Source organism: Bos mutus, chromosome 8 (genome assembly GCF_027580195.1).
Source record: "Bos mutus isolate GX-2022 chromosome 8, NWIPB_WYAK_1.1, whole genome shotgun sequence".
Classification (NCBI taxonomy): domain Eukaryota; kingdom Metazoa; phylum Chordata; class Mammalia; order Artiodactyla; family Bovidae; genus Bos; species Bos mutus.
The window spans coordinates 73,208,378-73,231,025 of record NC_091624.1 but is presented as its reverse complement, the minus strand read 5'-3'; the positions used below and the strand labels follow the sequence as shown (position 1 = coordinate 73,231,025).

General features: G+C 36.3%; 1 protein-coding gene across 4 annotated transcripts in view; it reads right to left on the bottom strand.

The window, feature by feature from the left end:
• The window catches only part of RIC1 (RIC1 homolog, RAB6A GEF complex partner 1), a 145,942-nt gene that overhangs the window by 84,319 nt on the left and 38,975 nt on the right, over positions 1–22,648 (bottom strand). For all 4 annotated transcript variants that reach the window (XM_070375852.1, XM_070375855.1, XM_070375853.1 and 1 more), the window contains exon 2: positions 20,256–20,363. In XM_070375852.1, coding sequence (XP_070231953.1) covers positions 20,256–20,363 — 108 coding nt within the window. The remainder of the gene's footprint in view (positions 1–20,255; positions 20,364–22,648) is intronic.

Sequence of the window (22,648 nt, the reverse complement as noted above, 5' to 3'; positions counted from 1 at the left end):
CAATTTTATATTATTCTAATGTGAAAACTATGAGATCAAAAAGAAAATGGATGCAAATAAAAACCATACTGAAAGTTTCACAGACATCACGACCCCTATATAGATTTACTGACTGTTTAAAATGTGTAAACTCTACTACTACATGGGCTAGAAAAATAACATACATAGTTTGTCTGGAATATCAGTCACTCAAAGTCAAAAGTTTAACATTTCAGAATATCAAATGCTAATAATATACTGAGAGTTTTAACAACCGCTTAGAAGACTATAATGCCAGGGAAACTATAGCATCACTTTGCCCCAGCATTTAGAAACCTTACATAGACAGTATACTAGATGAAGTTACAAATATGGCTTGATTTACTATTTTGGTATTCTGTATCAATCATCTCTACAAGGTAAAATTGGTTTTGCATGTATATTAAATGTTATATATTTCCAGATATTAATGATATTCATCAGTGATAATTTCATAAACATGCCTGCCTTTGAACAACAAAAGTTTTGGTGGTAAACAATTGTTCTTAAAAAAGAGCATCTTTGTGTATCTATACCAAAACTGTTATTATTATGTAGTGAGACCGTAGTTAGGACGGTCCTTCTCTTCCTATCCCCAAATACTGCAAATTTAAGTATACAACTCAATAAGTGTATTGCTCAATCAACAATTTCAAAACTTTCTTCTAGTATATATAATAAACGTAAGTACACACTCTAAGACCAGCTTTTCCAAAAAGTTAATGAAAAGACAAAATAAAGAACTTCAAAGTTCTCTTTCCTGTTATCATTCCTAATCTTCCTGTTATCATTCCTAATCTTAAAATATTTTTTTCTTTCTCCAAGGCATATTACTGGATTATATGGCTTTAACTACAGAGGTCCAGGAAGCAACAGTTAGAACTGGACATGGAACAACAGACTGGTTCCACATTGGGAAAGGAATACGTCAAGGCTGTATATTGTCACCCTGCTTATTTAACTTATATGTAGAGTACATCATGAGAAACGCTGGGCTGGATGAAGCACAAGCTGGAATCAAGACTGCTGGGAGAAATATCAATAACCCCAGATACACAGATGACACAACTTTTTCTTTTTTTAATTTTTTAAAATCAATTTTTAAATTTTAATTGGAGGCTAATTTCTTTATAATATTGTAGTGGTTTTTGCCATACATTGACATGAAATCAGCCACGGTGTACATGTGTTCCCCATTCTGAACCCCCCTCCCACGTTCCTCCCCATCCCTCTGGGTCATTCCAGTGCACCAGCCCTGAGCACCCTGTCTCATGCATCGAACCTGGACTGGCAATCTATTTCACATATGATAATATACATGTTTCAATGCTATTCTCTCAAATCATCCCACCCTCGCCTCCTCCCACAGAGTCCAAAAATCTGTTCTTTACATCTGTGTCTCTTTTGCTGTCTCGCATATAGGGTCATCGTTACCATCTTTCTAAACTCCATATATATGCATCAATATACTGTATTGGTGTTTTTCTTTCTGACTTACTTCATTCTGTATAATAGGCTCCAGTTTCATCCACCTCATTAGAATGATTCAAATGTATTCTTTTTAATGGCTGAGTAATATTCCATTGTGTATATGCACCACAGCTTTCTTATCCATTCATCTGCTGATGACATCTAGGTTGCTTCCATGTTCTGGCTATTGTAAACAGTGCTGTGATGAACACTGGGGTACACGTGTTTCTTTCCATTCTGGTGTCCTTGGTGTGTATGCCCAGCAGTGGGATTGCTGGGTCGTACAGCAGTTCTATTTCCAGTTTTTAAAGGAATCTCCGCACTGTTATCCATAATGGCTGTACTAATTTGCATTCCCACAAACAGTGAGAGGGTTCCCTTTTCTCCCCACCTCTCCGGCATTTATTGTCTGGAGACTTTTTGATAGCAGCCATTCTGACCGGTGTGAGATGGTACCTCATTGTGGTTTTGATTTGCATTTCTCTGATAATGAGTGATGTTGAGCATCTTTTCATGCGTTTGTTAGCCATCTTTATGTCTTCTTTGGAGAATGTCTGTAGAGTTCTTTGGCCCATTTTTTGATTGGGTCATTTATTTTTCTGGAATTGAGCTGCAGGAGCTGCTTGCATATTTTTGAGATTCTTTGTCAGTTGCTTCATTTGCTATTAATTTCTCCCATTCTGAAAGCTGTCTTTTCACCCTGCTTATGGTTTCCTTTGTTGTGAAAAAGCTTTTAAGTTTAATTAAATTTAACTTAAATTTAGTTTAAGTTTAATTAGTTAGATTATTTTTGCTTTTATTTCCATTACTCTGGGAGGTGGGTCATAGAGGATCCTGCTGTGATTTACGTCAGAGAGTGTTTTGCCTATGTTTTCCTCTAGGAGTTTTGTAGTTTCTGGTTTCACATTTAGATCTTTAATCCATTTCGAGTTCATTTCTGTGTATGGTGTTAGAAAGTGTTCTAGTTTCATTCTTTTACAAGTGGCTGACCAGTTTTCCCAGCACCACTTGTTAAAGAGATTGTCTTTTCTCCATTGTATATTCTTGCCTCCTTTGTCACAGATAAGGTCTCCATAGATATGTGGATTTATCTCTGGGCTTTCTATTTTGTTCCACTGATCTATATTTCTGTCTTTGTGCCGGTACCATACTGTCTTGATGACTGTAGCTTTGTAGTATAGTCTGAAGTCAGGGAGGTTGATTCCTCCAGTTCCATTCTTCTTTCTCAAGATTGCTTTGCCTATTCGAGGTTTTGGTATTTCCATACAAACTGTGAAATTATTTGTTCTAGGTCCCTGAAAAATACCACTGATGGCTTGAATGGGTTTGCATTGAATCTACAGATTGCTTTGGGTATTATACTCATTTTCACTATATTGATTCTTCCAAACCAGGAACACGGTATATTTCTCATCTATTTGTGTCATCTTTGATTTCTTTCATCAGTGTTTTATAGTTTTCTATATAAAGGTCTTTTGTTTCTTTATGTAGATTTATTCCTGAGTATTTTATTCTTTTTGTTGCAATGGTGAATGGAATTGTTTCCTTAATTTCTCTTTCTGTTTTCTCATTGTTAGTGTATAGGAATGCAAGGGATTTCTCTGTGTTAATTTTATATCCTACAACTTTACTGTATTCATTGATAGCTCTAGTAATTTTCTGGTGGCATCTTTAGGGTTTTCTAAATAGAGGATCATGTCATCTGCAAACAGTGAGAGTTTTACTTCTTCTTTTTCATTCTGGGTTCCTTTTATTTATTTTTCTTCTCTGATTACTGTGGCTAAAACTTCCAAAACTATGTTGAATAGTAGTGGTGAGAGTGGGCACCCTTGTCTTGTTCCTGACTTTAGGGGAAATGCTTTCAATTTTTCACCATTGAGGATAATGTTTGCTGTGGGTTTGTAATATATGGCTTTTATTATGTTGAGGTATGTTCCTTCTATGCCTGCTTTCTGGAGGGTTTTTATCATAAATGGATGTTGCATTTTGTCAAAGGCTTTCTCTGTATCTATTGAGATAATCATATGGTTTTTATCTTTCAATTTGTTAATGTGATGTATCACATTGATTTGCAACTACTGAAGAATCCTTGCATCCCTGGGATAAAGCCCAGTTGGTCATGATGTATGATTTCTTCAATCTGTGGTTGGATTCTGTTTGCTAGGATTTTGTTAAGGATTTTTGCATCTATGTTCATCAGTGATATTGGCCTGTAGTTTTTTTTGTGGCATCTTTGTCTAGTTTTGATATTAGGGTGACGGCAGCCTCACAGAATGAGTTTGGAAGTTTACCTTCCTCTGCAACTTTCTGGAAGTGTTTGAGTAGGATAGGTGTTAGCTCTTCTCTAAATTTTTGGTAGAATTCAGCTGTGACACTGTCTGGTCCTGGGCTTTTGTTTGTTGGAAGATTTTTGATCTCAGTTTCAATTTCCATGCTTGTGATGGGTCTGTTAAGATTTTCTATTTCTTCCTGGTTTAGTTTTGGAAAGTTATAGTTTTCTAAGAATTTGTCCATTTCTTCCAAGTCCATTTTATCAGCATATAGTTGCTGATTAGTAGTCTCTTATGATCCTTTGTATTTCTGTGTTATCTGTTGTGATCTCTCCATTTTCATTTCTAATTTTGTTGATTTGATTCTTCTCCCCTTTTTTCTTGATAAGTCTGGCTAATGGCTTGTCTGTTTAGCTTTGTTGATTTTTGCTATAGTCTTCTTTGTTTCTTTTTCATTTATTTCCGCCCTAATTTTTATGACTTCTTTCCTTCTACTAACCTGGAGTTCTTCATTTCTTCTTTTTCTAGTAGCTTTAGATGTAGAGTAAGGTTATTGATTTTTCCCTTGTTTCTTGAGGTAGCTTGTATTCCTATGAACCCTCCCCTTAGCACTGCTTTTACTGAATCCCATAGGTTTTTGGTTATTGTGTTTTTATTTTCATTTGTTTCTACGGATATTTTGATTTCTTTTTGGATTTCTTCTGTGATTTGTTGGTTATTCAGAAGTGGATGACACCACTCTTATGGCAGAAAGTGAAGAAGAACTGAGTCTCTTGATGAAAGTGAAAGAGGAGAGTGAAAAAGTCAGCTTCAAACTCAACATTCAAAACACTAAGATCATGGTATCTGGTCCCATCACTTCATGGAAAATAGATGAGGAAACAATGGAAACAGTGACAGACTTTATTTTGGGGGGCTCCAAAATCACTGCAGATGGTGACTACAGCCATGAAATTAAAAGATGCTTGCTCCTTGGAAGAAAAGTTATCATCAACCTGGACAATATATTAAAAAGCAGAGACATTACTTTGCCAACAAAGGTCCATCTAGTCAAAGATATGGTTTTTCCAGTAGTTATGAATGGATGTGAGTTGACCATAAAGAAAGCTGAGCTCCAAAGAACTGATGCCTTTGAACTGTGGTGTTGGAGAAGACTCTTGAGAGTCCTTTGGACTGCAAAGAGATTCAACCAGTCCATCTTAAAGGAAACTGGTCCTGAACATTCACTGGAAGGACTGATGCTGAAGCTGAAACTACAATATTTTGGCCACCTGATACGAATAACTGACTCACTTCAAAAGACCCTGATGCTGGGAAAGACTGAAGACAGGAGGTGAAGGGGACAACAGAGGATGAGATGGTAGGATGGCATCACTGACTCATGAGTTTGAGTAAACTCTAGTAGTTGGTGATGGACAGGGAGGCCTGGCGTGCTGCATTCCATGGGGTCACAAAGAGTTGCATACGACTGAGCTACTGAACTGGACTATACAGAGGTCCAATGACCTGCAGGCAATTTATATGACATTCTTTATGTTCATGTCTTTTGTATATCCATGCATTAGGGCCATAAGATCATAAGGATAAAGGGTATTAAGGCAATGAAAGAAGGAAATCATTACTTAAATGGAGGATAGAAAAAACACATGTCTCACTTAATGCCACTTAGAAGAAAGAACTACAAACAATAACATAAAAGATACCAACAAGGCAATAAACAGTCAGAGGCATAAATATTAGGCTTCATTTTTTAAAATTGCAAATCTAGTAATAGACATTTAAAAAATCACGCAAATTACCTCACTTAATTCCACATTTTAAAAAGAAGAGACTGAATTCTCTGGTGGTGGTAGGTGATATGGTTATCATTGTTATTAACTGCCTGTTTTTATTCTGCTGTGTTTGGGCATTTGGGACGTTTCACTAGGCACTTCAAATTAAATGTGTTTTAAAATTATTTTATGATTGATGAATGATATATATACCAGAAATAGTAACTTTCTGTAAAGAGGAAGAATTTAAATCTAACTGTGAACAAGTACAACACTGTAAAGCAATTATCCTGTGGCTGAGGCTAAAGCGTCTGCCTCCAATGTGGGAGACTTGGGTTCAATCACTGGGTTGGGAAGATCCCCTGGAGAAGGAAATGGCAACCCACTCCAGTACTCTTGTCTGGAGAATCCCATGGACAGAGGAGCCTGGTAGGCTACACTCCACGGGGTAGCAAAGAGTCGGACACGACTTTACTTTCACTTTCAACTGCGTAATTAGACAAATCAACAGTTACATATAACTAATGCTTAACCTGTAGGCAGCTTCTTTACCAATACTTTCTTCTACCAACCAAATGCTTTTACTGCACATGAATTCACCAGATACTTTAGAATTTCAAGTCACAGGGCATTTCTTCCTTTGCATATACCATTTTTACCATAAGGGACAGAATGGATTTATGCATCTGGCTCCAATGACTTGAATCATGGAATCATAAGGATTTCTATAATAATTTAAGAGATATGGATTTGATGATTTAGATCTTTTATCCCAACACATGGTCATATTAGGTTTCAAATATGGCTGACAGAAGAACATTTTAAAACTCTTTACACTGATTCATAAATGGTGTTTTCTGTTTTTAGCTATATTTCTTTATTATACATGTGAAGTATATAAAATTACTCTAAATCATTCCTCTAAAAAAATGATTTAACATTTTGAATACTTTCAGACTTTGCACATACATATGTATATATTTAAATGAAAAATAACAAAAAGTTGTAAATAGCACATTCTCTCAAAAACAGGTGATGAATATCTTTTGATACAAATAGTCGTCACATTATTATTCCTAGTTCTATAACACTGTTTTATACCAGAGCACTTGAAGACTTCTGGTTCTAACCAAGATGAATTAAGTTGAAGATAGTTTATGCTCCCATCTGAAATAAACAACCCAGAACCAAGCAAAATATATGAAACAATGGTTTCAAAACACTGATATCAGCAGTGAAGGCCAGTGATCCCTGACAGATGGGAAACTGAGCTGAGTTCTACTGTTTCAGCTTACTCTCTTGAGAGTTCTCAGGTCACAGCACTGATAAGGGAAATGGAGACAAAGCCTAGGAGACTCCCGGTGTTGAGAAGATGATGCTGAGAGTTCAGGAAGAACAGGCATTTACAATTTGTATGACAGAGTACTACCAGAGACAAGAGAGTTCTATGGAGAAAGAATCAAAGAGCACCAATAAGCATATGCATGTGAAGACACTACCAATGTAGAAGAAAACCAAAAGGATTAGAAAAGCGAACAGTGCGTGGTGCTCAAACAGTCCTGAAAACAGTCCCTGTCCCATCAGCAAGACTGAGAAAACTCATAATGCACACAGCTTTGATTAGTTGCTCATAACAGTGTTTTCAGGTATGGCTGTGGTAAACCTTAGAAAGGTGTTGTCTTAGTAGTAGGGAATAATTAGCTCTAGATTGAGTATTATTCCAACACTTGCAATACAAACCCACAAAACAAAATATGAATACACCAAACTGCCTCCAAGTAACATAAGCACTTCCCAGGATAAAGCTAAAGATTTATAGGACCACAAAAAAATCCAGCAAACAACAAAGTAAAACCATAATGTCTGGCATCCAATGAAAGATTACTACATATGTAGACAGGCAGAAGAACACAAGACACACAGTAAGAAGAAAACTCAACCAATCAAAAATGATCCAGAATTCAATCTGATGTTAGAATTAGCGAAAAAGGACACTGAGAACAGTTATAACTGTGTTCAATATGTTCAAAGGCTAGGGAACATAGAAAACCCAAACCAAACTCTAGGGATAAAAAAACTAAACTATCTGAGATAAAAATACACTAAAAGGAATTAATGGCAGATTAGACATTAAAAAGTTTACTGGTCATAAAAGCATAGCAATAAAGATTACCCTTAATGAAACACATGCAAAAAGACTAAAACTCATAAAGTATCAGTAAATTACAGCCCAACATACACATAGACAGAGTTCCCAAAGGAGAGGGGTAAGAGGGGGAAAAAAAAAAAGCTGCATTAAATTTAATACAAATTTCATTTGTTTCACTTAAACTTCTTTAAAAGATAACTGACTTTTAAAATAAGAATATTAAAAATAAAATGTATATAATATATGTTTCTTGACCCCAACAGAATTAAACTAGAAACTGATGACAGAAGCTTTCTGGAGAACTCTCAAATATATGCTTCTAAGTAATTCACAAAAGAAGAAATCAAGACAGAAATTTAGAAAAACACAGGAATTAATGGGGTATTATTACAGCAGTGCTTAAGGGAAATTTTATAGCTTCAAATGCCTGTATTAGAAAAAAAGAATAAGGCCAAATCAGCGACCCTGGGTTCTACTTTAAACTAGAAACAGATGAGCAAATGAAACCAAAAGTAAACAAGTTTTTAAAATAAAGAAAATAATAGAGATCAGCATGGAAATCAGTGAAACAGAAAAGAAAATCAATGAAACTAAAATCTGGGTTTTGTTTTGTTTTTAAAAAAGATCATTAAGATCTTCTATACGTCTAGTCATAGTGTCCAGGAAAAAAAGAAACAGGATAACCACTATCAGAAATGAGAGAGGTGACATCACTACATAGTTTACACATATTTAAAAATAACAAGTGAGTACTGTGAATACCTTTATGACAGTAAATTTACAACTTGGATGAAATGGATAGATTCCGTGAAAGACATAAACTGTCAAACTTGCTTGTATCTACTAAAGAAATTAAATCCTTTCCACGAAACAAAACTCTAGGCCTAGATGCTATCATTGGTGAATTCTACCAAATATTTAGAAAAGAGACAATATCGATTCAACACAAAGTCATCTAAAAAACCAAAAAGGATGGAAAATTTTGATCTCATTTTATGAGGCCAGCATTACCTTCACAGCAAAAAATGATAAAGACATTTTGAGGAAAAGAAACTACAAACCAATATCCTTTATTAACACCTATGTAAAATTTCTAAACAAAGTTTTAGCAAATTAAATCTAACAATGTATTGTCCGAATAACAGATCATGTTTATTCAGGAATACAAGGTTGGTTTAACATTCAAAAATCAATAAATGTAATTTACAATATTAACAAACTAAAAAAGGAAAATTTTATGATCGTCTCAATAAATACAAAAAAGGCATCAAACAAAATCCAATATAACACTTCTAATTAAAAACTATCAGCAAATTAACAAGAGAGGGTTAACTTTTACCACGTAATAAAGAGAATTTTAAAAATACCTATGATTCTTAATACCAAAAGATAAATACTTTCCTATTCAAAATTGTACTGGACAGTCTTACCAATAAAATCAATAAAGAAAAAGGAATAAAAAGTATCCAGATTGATATCATAGTCTTTTGAGAAAATATGATGAGATCTACAAAAAAAGTAGAATAAGTGAGTTTAGCATGGTTGTAAGATACAAGATCAACAGAAAAATCAACTGCATTTCTATATATTAGATATGAACAATTAGAAAATTAAGTTTTCAAAAAAATAAAAAAATATAAAATACTTTGAGATAAATCTGGCCAAAGATGTGAAATACTTGTACACTAATAATAAAACACTGATGAAGTTAAAAATATCTAAATAAGAGATATAACTTGTTTATAGGTCAGAAGATTCAATACTGCAAAGATGACAACGCTCCTCAAATGGATCCACAGATCCAACACAATTCCAATCAAAAGTCCAGCAGTCATATTCATAGAAACCAACTAGGTCATTCTATAATTCATATGGAAACAAAAGCTCCTACAACAGTGAAAGCAACTTTGAAAAGAAAGTTGAAAAAGCAACACTATATGATTTCAAAAATAATTACAGAGCTAGAGTAATCAAAGTAATACTGTATTAACATAAAGACAGACAAACACTTCATGGAACTGAAGAGAATGCAGACAAAACCCCCCACACACAAAGACAACTGATTTATGACAAAGATGCAAAAGAAATGCAGTGTAGAAAGGATAACCTTTTCAACAGACTGTGTTGAACAACTGAGAATCAACAGGCAAACAATTAACTTGGAACCATACCCTGCACCATATACAAAAGTTAATTCAACATACAGCACAGACCTAAATATAAAACCTAAATCAATAAGATTTCTAAAAGAAAGCACAGGAAGAAGATATGACACATTAAAAAAAAAAAGAAGAATGAACTGGACTTCATCAAAATTAAGTACTTCATTGGAAAACCACTGTTAACAGAATGAAAAGACAAGTAACATACTAGGAGAAATTCTTTGTAAAGCATATGTGTAATAAAGGACTTTTATCCAAAATATACTAAGAAGTCTAAAAAGTCAAAAAGAAAGCAAATAATAAATAAATAAAATGGGTAAATGGCAAATAAACAAATGAAAAGATGTTCAACATCATTAGTCATTATAGAAATGTAAATTATAACTATAATCAGATACCACCACCCACCCATCAGAATAACTAAATTTAAAAAGGCATACCATAAACTGGCAAAGAGGAATGAAAACTCCTGTACATTGCTGGCAAGGATGTACACTGATACAACTACTCTGTAAAAAGTCTAGCATTTCCTTAAAAAGTTAAACATAAGGTACCTACCTTTCGATCTAGCTGTTCCATTCATAGTTATTTACCCAAGAAAAAAGGAGATATATATCCACATCAAGATTTGTACTTGAACGTCCATAATGCTTTACTTGAAATAGACCAAAACTGTAAACAACTCAAATGCCCATCAACAGATAAATGGATAAGCCAATTGTGTTATATCCATAAGATGGAATGCTACTCAGCACGAACTACTGATTCATGACAACATGCTTGAATCTCAAAATAACTGTACTCAAATTATGTCAGTAAAGTAAATTAGAAAAAAAGCATACATTGGATGATTCCATCTATTTAAAACTCTACTCATCTACTGACAGAAAGCAAATCAATTGGTTTTAGAGGAAGGTACATCATGGCAGGAGGGAAGAATTACAAAAGGGTAGAAGGAAACCTCTGCAGCTGCTCATCTGTTCACTAACTTGATTGTAGTTACAGTTTCAAAATTAATCTAATTGTACATTTCAAGTATGTGCAGTTTATTGTATATCAACTGTACTTCAATAAAGCTATTTAGAAAAATGGAATGGAAATGATGGCTGGACTTGGAAACTTTTGCTCTCTTGAAAAGCTTCTACCATCACAGTGAAAAACAAACAAACAAACAAACCTTATCTAGCCTACTGGAAAATAAGAAGTTACAAAGAAAACCAAAGTGGACAGCAACAGTCAACTACCAGACATGTAACTAAAAGACCATCCAGCATCAACAGAGCTGTCAGATGTCTGCAGTCACATCAGTACTACAGGTACTGAGATCAGGAGAACCGCTTGACCAAACCCATAGCAAATCACAGGAGAGCAAACAAATGGTTGTTCTGAGCCACCATTTTGAAGTTAGACATTAAATGTGAAAAATAACAACTCTAACAAAAACAGTGTAACTTAAGGACATATAAAATTTAAGGGAATATAAATAGTACAATTAAAGGACACCAAGTTATAGAAATAAGAGCAAAATTCAAAGACATTCAGGAGAAGAGCAATCATTTCCAAAACAGTGTTTGGTCAAACCAAGATGAAAAAGAGAGAGAGATGAATGAGTACTATGTAGAACACTATATTCCTCTACAACTTGTCGTAGTCCACTCTCTTTGCTTTCGGCTGTTACTTGGCGACTCAATACATTACCATGTTAGCAAGAGGGGGGAAAAAACCCGACAACGAAACAACAGGAATTCTAAGTTAAACTGATGTTTTTCCCTTATTCAAAAAAAAGTTATATTCTAATACATGTTACAGTAACTCTCATGTTGTGGCAGAACAATGTACACTTCCACCTAGCTAAGTGTGAAAGAGAATATCAAGGGTAGCAAGGAGAAACAGAGTTGGAATGGCATGTTGAGGCCAGATCACAAGATGCCCTGAATATTAGACTAAGAAGTTTAGAACACATTTTGAATACAAGGAGAAGCCACCAAAAGGTTTAAAAGTAAGAATAAGGGCTGTGATTTAGAAACAGCTATGTATAATTTAGGCACATTTCAAGTAGACAAAAAAAAAAAAAAATAGCTAAAAGTTTTGAGTTCTAGCCATTCTACAAAATATACTAAAGGCCTGTGCTAAGGTAATGACAATGAGAATAAAGAGGATGCCAATAAATTAGAGTCAGGATTTAGCAAAATACTGGTGACTGGAAGAGAATGCAGAATCAAGAGACTCCAGGTTTTTTCCTATTATAAGCAAAGCCTCAATAAAAATATTTATGCATATGCCTAATACATTGGTGCTACTTGCCACATAGAGTGCTAGGAATGAGACAGCACTTAAAATTCATTTTAATGTTCCTTGTGCACATATATCAGAGAAAGTGATGGCACCCCACTCCAGTACTCTTGCCTGGAAATCCTACGGATGGAGGAGCCTGGTAGGCTGCAGTCCACAGGGTCGCGAAGAGCCAGACACAACTGAGCGACTTCACTTTCCCTTTTCACTTTCATGCATTGGAGAAGGAAATGGCAACCCACCCCAATGTTCTTGCCTGGAGAATCCCAGGGACGGCGGAGCCTGGTGGGCTGCCATCTATAGGGTTCACACAGAGTCGGACATGACTGAAGTGACTAAGCAGCAATGTACATATATATATATATTAATTGTCTGAAACTGAGGAAAACTGTAGGGATATTTATGGCCTAGTATGATATCTACTAAAATGATATTCTACTTTTGATATTCAGAGAAAACACTCCCAAACACTATGGGCCAATTCTTCAAATGGTAAAGGATTTTCTTTCTCACACTTAAAATATCAAGGTACAATTTGATAAGGAGGTAACTGTGGCTCTGTTGATGATATAGTAATAGAATTTTCATGCCAGAGCACACAATGACTATTCTTGGCAATTGGGGGGAAGGCCGTAAAAATTGCTTTGGTTTTGACTTAAAAGTGCAGACAGAGAATGATGCTGTATTGCTCTACAGGTCATACAACTGTATATGCTTCTCACACAGTCTATTGATGTTTTTGTAAAAGCAAATTGCAAAATATCTCCTAGATTAAGCTTTATTCCATAATAACTAGTAGGATTAAACAACCATGCTAACAGTGAAAGGCAGTAAAGCAAAATTATTAAGACTTTCAAATTCTAGAACCAGGCTTCATGGGTTAGAATTTCATTATCAGTAGTCTGATCTGAGGTACACAGTATCTATGTAATCTGGGGCTGTTGCTAAATCGCTTAAGTTGTGTCCGACTCTGTGCGATCCCATGGACGGCAGCCCACCAGGCTCCCCTGTCTCTGGGATTCTCCAGGCAAGAACACTGGAGTGGGTTGCCATTTCCTTCTCCAATGCAGGAAAGTGAAAAGTGAAAGTGAAGTTGCTCAGTCGTATCCGACTCTCAGCGACCCCATGGACTGCAGCCTACTAGGCTCCTCCGTCCATGGGATTTTCCAGGCAAGAGTACTGGAGTGGGGTGCCATTGCCTTCTCCGGTATGTAATCTGGGGCGGGTGCTTTAACCTGTCTACCACAGTCAACTCAACTCTATGATGGAAGTAACAAAATTACCTATCATCAGAGGGTTGTTATGAAAAATAATTTTAATACACATAGGCACTTAAATAGTGCCTAGCACACAGCAGACACCAAAAAAGTTAACCATCATAATAACTCAATTTTTAAGTAGTTAATTCACAATCAATGGATTCATGTATGAGTCTAAGAAAATGTAAAATACATTTGAGACAAAGAACCATCAAAACTACAAAACTCTAGAATCCAATTAAACTTCTAATTATCTAGAAAGTTCACTTATCTAATACACATGGCATGGTAATATACAATTTTTAAGATTATTTTTATGTGTCCCATGATAGATTTTCTTTTAGTACAAATGACTGCAAAGAAGAATGATTGCTTTGTACTGTGTGTGATCAGTCGTGTTCAACTCCTTGTGACCCCATGCAGTCCAGGCCAGGCTCCACTGTCCATGGAATTTTCAAGGCAAGAATAATTCCTACTTCAAGTGATTGCCTCACTAAACAGATAATACAAAAATACCAGTGACCTTACTAAACTATTATCAAAAAACTAATAGTTCTCCATCTGTATTATTCTACATTATTGTACTGCTGCTGCTGCTAAGTCGCTTCAGTCGTATCCGACTCTGTGCAACCCCATAGACAGCAGCCCACCAGGCTCCCCTGTCCCTGGGATTCTCCAGGCAAGAACACTGGAGTGGGTTGCCATTTCCTTCTCCGATGCATGAAAGTGAAAAGTGAAAGTGAAGTCGCTCAGTCGTATCCGACTCCTAGCGACCCCATGGACTGCAGCCTACCAGGCCCCTCCATCCATGGGATTTTCCAGGCAAGAGTACTGGAGTGGGTTGCCATTGCCTTCTCCAAAATTATTGTACATTATAATATAAAAAATGAAGATAAAATATAACCTCTCTTGCAGGCAGAGGCAAATGAAAGTTGAACAATGGGATAAAATGGTTTACTTTAAGTTAGCTTCTGCTAAGTTGGAAAGACTGAAACCACATTCCTAACTTTCTTCTTTTCTCAGTTGCTGTTGTTCTTATTCTTTAAATGGTGTCTGACTCTCTTGCCACCTGATGGACTAAAGCCTGCCAGGCTCCTCTGTCCATGCAATTTCCTAGGCAAGAATACTGGAGTGAGTAGCCATTTCCTTCTCCAGAGGATCTTCCCAACCCAGGGACCAAAACCTGCATTTCCTGCATCTCCTGCATTGCAGGCAGACACTTTACCTGCTGAGCCATGTGGGAATACAACACAGTTACCAAAAAGCATGCTGTGACTGCTCCCAGAAGTAAATCCTGACAGGGCTTGCTCCTTGGAAGGAAAGCTATGACAAATCTAGACAGGATAACAAAAGGCAGAAACATTACATTGGTGACAAAGGTCTGTATAGTCAAAGCTATGGTTTTTCCAGTAGTCATGTACAAATGGGAGAGTTGGACCATAAAGAAAGCTCAGTGCCAAAGAATTAATGCTTTCAAACTGGGGTGCTGAAGAAGACTCTTGAGAGTCCCTTGAACAGAAGGGAGATGAAACCAGTCAATCCTAAAGGAAATCAACCCTGAATATTCACTGGGATGGACAGATGCTGAAGCTAAAGCTCCAATACCCTGGCCACCTGATTTGAAGAGCTTACTGACTGGAAAAGACCCTGATGCTGGAAAAGACTGAGTACAAGAGAACAGGGCAATAGAGACTGAGATGGTTAGATGGCATCATCGACTCAATGGACACGAGTCTGAGCAAACTCTGGGAGATAGTGTGGCATGCTGCAGTCCATGGGGTTGCAGAGTCAGACTCGACTTAGCAACTGAACAACAACAAAGACAGGAAAGCAACCTAAGTGTCCATCGACAGATGAATGAATAAAAGATGTTGTACATACAGTGGAATTATTACTCAGCAGTAGAAAGAATGAAATAATGCCCATTTGCAGCAACATGGATGGACTCAGAGATTATCATAAGGAAAGTAAGTCAGATACACAAAGACAAATATTATATGATACCACTTACATATGGAATCTAAAATATGATGCAAATGAACTTTTTCACAAAACAGAAACAGACTCACAGACATAGAAAACAAATTTATGGTTACTAAAGGGGGAAGGAGGGGTAGGAAGGATAAATCAGGAATTTGGGATTAGCAGATACAGACAACTAAATATGTAATAAATAACCAAGGTCCTACTATACAGCACAGGGAACTATATTTAATATCCTGTAACAAACCACAAAGGAAAAGGATGTAAATATATATATATAACTGAATCACTTTGCTGTACAACAGAAACTAACACAACATGTAAATTAACTATATTTCAATTAAAACTAAAGTTAGTATTCCCTATGATCAAAAGGCAATGCCAAAGAATGCTCAAACTACTGCACAATTGCACTCATCTCACACGCTAGTAATGCTCAAAATTCTCCAAGCCAGGCTTCAGCAATATGTGAACCGTGAACTTCCTGATGTTCAAGCTGGTTTTAGAAAAGGCAGAGGAACCAGAGACCAAACTGCCAACATCCACTGGATCATGGAAAAAGCAAGAGAGTTCCAGAAAAACATCTATTTCTGCTTTATTGACTATGCCAAAGCTTTTGTCTGTGTGGATCACAATAAACTGGAAAATTCTGAAAGAGATGGGAATAGCAGACCACCTGATCTACCTCTTGAGAAATCTGTATGCAGGTCAGGAAGCAACAGTCAGAACTGGACATGGAACAGACTGGTTCCAAATAGGAAAAGGAGTACGTCAAGGCTGTATATTGTCACCCTGTTTATTTAACTTATATGCAGAGTACATCATGAGAAACACTGGACTGGAAGAAACACAAGCTGGAATCAAGATCGCCAGGAGAAATATCAATAACCTCAGACATGCAGATGACACCACTCTTATGGCAAAAAGTGAAGAGGAACTCAAAAGCCTCTTGATGAAAGTGAAGTGGAGAGTGAAAAAGTTGGCTTAAAGCTCAACATTCAGAAAACAAAGATCACGGCATCCAGTCCCATCACTTCATGGAAATAGATGGGGAAACAGTGGAAACAGTGTCAGACTTTATTTTTCTGGGCTCCAAAATCACTGCAGATGGTGACTGCAGCCATGAAATTAAAAGGCGCTTACTCTTTGGAAGGAAAGTTATGACCAACCTAGATAGCATATTGAAAAGCAGAGACATTACTTTGCCAACAGAGGTTCGTCTAGTCAAGACTACGGTTTTTCCTGTGGTCGTGTATGGATGTGAGAGTTGGACTGTGAAGAAGGCTGAGTGCCGAAGAATTGATGGTTTTGAACTGTGGTGTTGGAGAAGACTCTTGAGAGTCCCTTGGACTGCAAGGAGATCCAACCAGTCCATTCTGAAGGAGATCAGCCCTGGGATTTCTTTGGAAAGAATGATGCTAAAGCTGAAACTCCAGTACTTTGGCCACCTCATGTGAAGAGTTGACTCATTGGAAAAGACTCTGATGCTGGGAGAATTGGGGGCAAGAGGAGAAGGGGACGACAGAGGATGAGATGGCTGGATGGCATCACTGACTCGATGGACATGAGTCTGAGTGAACTCCGGGAGTTGGTGATGGACAGGGAGGCCTGGTGTGCTGCGATTCATGGGGTTGCAAAGAGTCGGACATGACTGAGCGACTGATCTGACCTGATCTGATGATCAAAATTGATTCCTCAAAGTTTCCTCAATGCTAATGTGTAATTTTACAAATTTCATGTGAAAATGTCTTTTCAAACCCATACTACCAAATACTGATATCAATCCATGAGCATGATTTTAATTGAACACATTCATTACTTGATAGGCAATTATAAAGTCTACTAGATTTCTTTTATGTTTGCATGTTAACATGTCATTACATTGTAATCACTTCCAACTGAAGGTCAGGTGGAAGCACTCCTCATTTGTACAATTAATGGGTTCTGAAATATGGAAATTTCTTCCACAACAGCATCAAAGTTCAAAAAAATATTATCAGAATCATGGTTTTGAGTTCAGAAAAAATATCCATTGCTAAACTGTCTTAGACATCTCACTTCTTGTTAACTTTTGACAGCAATGGAAGTATAAAAAGCAGCCTGACATTACTTGTAATTCAAACAATCAGTTCAGTCGCTCAGTTGTGTAGGACTCTTTGCGACCCCATGAATCACAGCATGCCAGGCCTCCCTGTCCATCACCAACTCCCAGAGTTTACCCAAACTCACGTCCATCGAGTCGGTGATGCCATCCAGCAATTTCGTCCTCTCTCATCCCCTTCTCCTCCTGCCCCCAATCCCTCCCAGCATCAGGGTCTTTTCCAATGAGTCAACTCTTCGCATGAGGTGGCCAAAGTATTGGAGTTTCAGCTTCAGCATCAGTCCTTCCAATGAACACCCTGGACTGATCTCCTTTGGGATGGACTGGTTGGATCTCCTTGCAGTCCAAGGGACTCTCAAGAGTCTTCTCCAACACCACACTTCAAAAGCATCAATTCTTCGGCACTCAGCCTTCTTCACAGTCCAACTCTCACATCCATACATGACCACAGGAAAAACCGTAGTCTTGACTAGATGGACCTTTGTTGGCAAAGTAATGTCTCTGCTTTTGAATATACTATCTAGGTTGGTCATAACTTTCCTTCCAAGGAGTAAGCGTCTTTGAATTTCATGGCTGCAGTCACCATCTGCAGTGATTTTGGAGCCCAAGAAAATAAAGTCCTTCACTATTTCCACTGTTTCTCCATCAATTTGCCATGAAGTGATGGGACCAGATGCTATGATCCTCGTTTTCTGAATGTTGAGCTTTAAGCCAACTTTTTCACTCTCCTCTTTCACTTTCATCAAGAGGCTTTTGAGTTCCTCTTCACTTTCTGCCATAAGGGTGGCATTATCTGCATTAGTTGTCATCAAAATGGCTTAACCACATATAAATTTCTGACTGCTAAGTCATTGAAAGGCTTTGGGCTTGGGTAAGTCAGAATATTCAGCTTCTATTTCTAACAAAAACTTAAAATATAACCATCTGTTTTACAATGTTTACACAATGATTAGTTTTGTAAATTTGCCAACTAAGCCTTTTTCTGCTCCATGTTTTTACCACCATCAATTAAAACACGTTAGCAGATTCTACTTCAGGTTATACCGAATTAGTGCTTTCTCAACCTTTTTGAAAATTTTTTACCTATTGTTTCACACATGCTATTCATGGGGAATAATTCATAATCATTTCACACTCTGCCTTAACTATTCAAATAACAACTGAGAAGAATTAACATCTGTCAGTTCATCATAAGAACCAAGGAAATGTACTTTGATTGCACTTTCATTTTAATTGTTTATGTTTGTGAAAAAAGTTCTGATGTGATAAGAGTCCATTTTAAATTTTCTAACTTTTCCTGACTACTAATTTCAGTGAGTTGAGAATACTATGATGAGTACTTAGCTGGGTAATGTCAACTTACATTGTATTCTTTTCACATCACTATAGTCATTCTAAAATAAACAATATGTTGCCATCTGATTCAATAGTAAAATAATGCACACTCCCATGTGCTTTAAAACCATGACATTCAAAATTTATTTTTCACTTCTTTCATTCCGACACGATTTCATTCCTACACGATTTCATTCCTTATGCACTAGTAATAAAAATAATATGAAATGTCACAGTACAGCAATATGCATGGTACTTGAAACACAAAATTTATAAATGTTTCATTATAATTTATAGTACACTGAGCAGAAGAGTGAAGAGATGAAGCACCATATATGGTCACTGTTGGGAGTATTCAACTCAGATGCTGTCACTTGAAAGCAGCCATAAACAACATGTAAATAAATAGGTATTTTCAAGGAAATGTTATTTATGGATAGTAAAATTTAAATTTTAAATAATTTTCAACTGTCAAAAATATTTTTCCTCTTTGATTGTTTTCAATCATTTAAATATGCAAAACTATTCTTATAGTCCACATACCAACAGGAAGCAGAGTAGATATGATACATAGTTGGTAATCTGCTAAACCTTTCTATAGGAAGTGAGTAACTACTCAATATTTTTTATTTTATGGAGGCATTTTTGGATGATTAACCCAGTCAGTATTAAACAGCATGAACTGGAAAAGGATTGAAAGCAGAGAGATAAATTAGTGCAGTAGTTGAAAGGACAGTAAATGGAATCTAAGTACCTCATTTTAAAGCCCTTCTCTCTAATATATACTATCTGTGTAACTGGATAAAACTTAATTTCTCAAACCCTCAATACAACTAATCTACTAGAAACGGCAATTGTATTTACTTTGAAGTGTTCATTTAAAGATTAAAAGAGATGATGCACATAATCTAATTATAACAACACTTTCATAGAAGGTGCTCAATAAATGTTAACAATGCTACTTCACAAATTAGGTGATGATGACAATGAAAAAATAGAATTTGAAAAGGTAAGATCAACCAGATCTAAGCACATTAATGGACCAGAGAAGAGATACAGAAATGAATTCAAATGGATATGAGAATGTTGTATGACATAAACACAAAATTTATCATTTTTGTGAAACATCCTTGGGAATAAAGGGAAGGATTCATAGTATAAATTTGAGAATACCATGTGAATATAGACGAAAGCTTAAAAAATCTGGATTAGACTTTAAGGAAAATGAGAGGAATAAAAAGAAAACAAAGTAGGCACCATTTAGGGATGGGAAGAAGTAGAAGAATCAAGAAAGAAGATATAGTAGGAGGAGTAACCTAAATAGAACAACTGCTATCACAGACAGTAAATACTAAAGGGTGTGAAAGAGTAAAAAGATCTCACCAAAGAAAATCCAATTTAGATGCAATGTAATGATTTCATAAGAAAAAAAAAATCTACTTACTGACACAGCTATCATGGTACTATCTGGCCTCCATTCAGCTTGCTTGTAGGACCCAAACTGAGAAGATGATTTTGCAGGTTCCTTGTAGGTTACAATTAATACACTGGGCTGGAAGAAAAAAGTTGTACTTTATTCATGTGTCATAATAAGTAAATCTAAGATAACATCATGAAGTACTGACAGTATTTTAATAATTTAAGAAGTATAATAAAAGATAACATAACCTTTTCTAACTCAACATTAAAAAATGAAGATCATGGCATGCAGTCCCATCACTTCATGGCAAACAGAAGGGGAAAAAGCGGAAGCACTGACAGATTTTATTTTCCTGGGCTCCAAAACCACTGCAGATGGGGTCAGCCACAAAATTAAAAGATGCTTCCTCCTTGGAAGGAAAAAGCTATGACAAAACTAGATAGTGTATTAAAAAGCAGAGACATCACTGTGCCAACAAAGGTCCATATAGTCAGAGCTATGTTTTTTCCAGTAGTCATGTACGGATGGGAGAGTTGGACCATAAAGAAGGCTGAGGGCTGAAGAATTGATGCTTTTGAACTGTGGTGCTGGAAAAGACCCTTGAGAGTCACTTGCACTGCAAGTTAATCCTAAAGGAAACCAGTCAATCCTAAAGGAAATCAACCCTTAACATTCATTAGAAGGACTGATGCTGAAGCTTCAAAACTTTGGCCACCTGAGTCGACTCACTGGAAAAGACCCTCATGGTGGGAAAGATTGAGGGCAGGGGAAGAAGAGGGTGGCAGAGGATGAGATGGCTGGATGGCATCACCAACTCAATGGACAAGAATCTGAGCAAACTCTGGGAAATAGTAAAGGACAGGGAAGCCTGGAGTGCTGCAGTCCATGGGGCTGCAAAGGGTTAAGACACAACTTAGCAACTGAACAACAACAATATTAATTCCTAAGTTTAAACAGTCAAGCAAATCAGATAAAAAGAACCATCAATAAAAACAATCTAAATAAGCCTATATCTATTAAAGAAATTGAACTGATAATTAATAAGGTTCAAAGACAGAAAGGATCAGCCCAGATGGGTTCACTGGTAGATTCTATCAAACACTTAAGAAAAAAATTATACAAAATTTCTACAATCTCTTTCAGAAGATAAAAGCAGAGAATACTAACTCCTTCCTTGAGGCCTGCATCACCCAATACTAAAACCAGAAAGACAAAAATAAGAAAATGACAAACCAGTATCTGTCATGCACACAGATGCAAAAATTCTGAACACAATAGTAGCAAATCAAATCCAACAACGTAAAAGAGAATTATATACCATAATCAAGTGGGATTTACTACAGGGCTTCAAGATTGGTACATGTGAAAACTAATATAATCAACCATCATATCAACAGGTTAAAGGAATCAACAGATGTAGAAAAAGAATTTGACAAAATTCAACACCATTCAGGACAAAAATTCTCAGCAAACTAGGAACAGAGGGGAACTTCTTCAACCTGACAAAGAAGATCTATAAAAGCCTATAGCTAACAGCATACTGACTGGAAAAAAACCAGTTTTACTGATTAGATCAGGTAGGTACCCCCTTCCTTTTCAAACTCATACTGAGCTAATGCAATAACATAAGAAAAGGAAATAAAAGATACACAGATTAAGAAGAAAAATTCAACTTGTTCTTAGATGATATGGCCAAGCATACAGAAAATCAGAAAGAATGAACAAAAAACTTGTGAAAATAAGAAGTGATTACAGCAGGGTTGCAGGATAAAGTGTTAATAAATAAAAATCAATTGATTTTCTATATACTAGTGACAGATAAGTAGAAGTTTCAACATAAAATACTTAGGTACAAATTCAAAGTATGTGTAAGACCTATATGAGGAAATCTACAAAGTTTCAATGAACAAACGAAAAATCTTCATTTCTTCCCAACTTGATCTACAGATTCAACACAATCCCAATCAAAATCACAGCAAGTTATTTTATAGATACTGACCAACTGGTTCTAAAGTTTACACGGAGAGGCAAAAGATCCAGAACACTCAATTCAATATTAAAAGAAACAAACTAAACTGAAAGACTGACACCAAACTTCAAGACTTACTATAAAGACCAAGAAATGAAGACCATGTGGTATTGGCAAAAGAGTAGAAAACAGATCAATGCAACAGAATAGAGAGCCCAGAAACAGACACACACAAATACAGTCAACTAACCTCTGACAAAGGAGCAAAGGCAACAGAATGGAGAAGAGATGGTCTTCTCAACAAATGATGCTGGAACAACTGGACATCCAATTTCTGGCACTAAAAAAAAGCTCCACAAGGTCATCTGGTACTTTGTCTGCCTTTGCTCTAGAATCAGCAACTTTTTCAGAAATTCCTGACTCTTTTAATTAGAAACAATATTTAGAA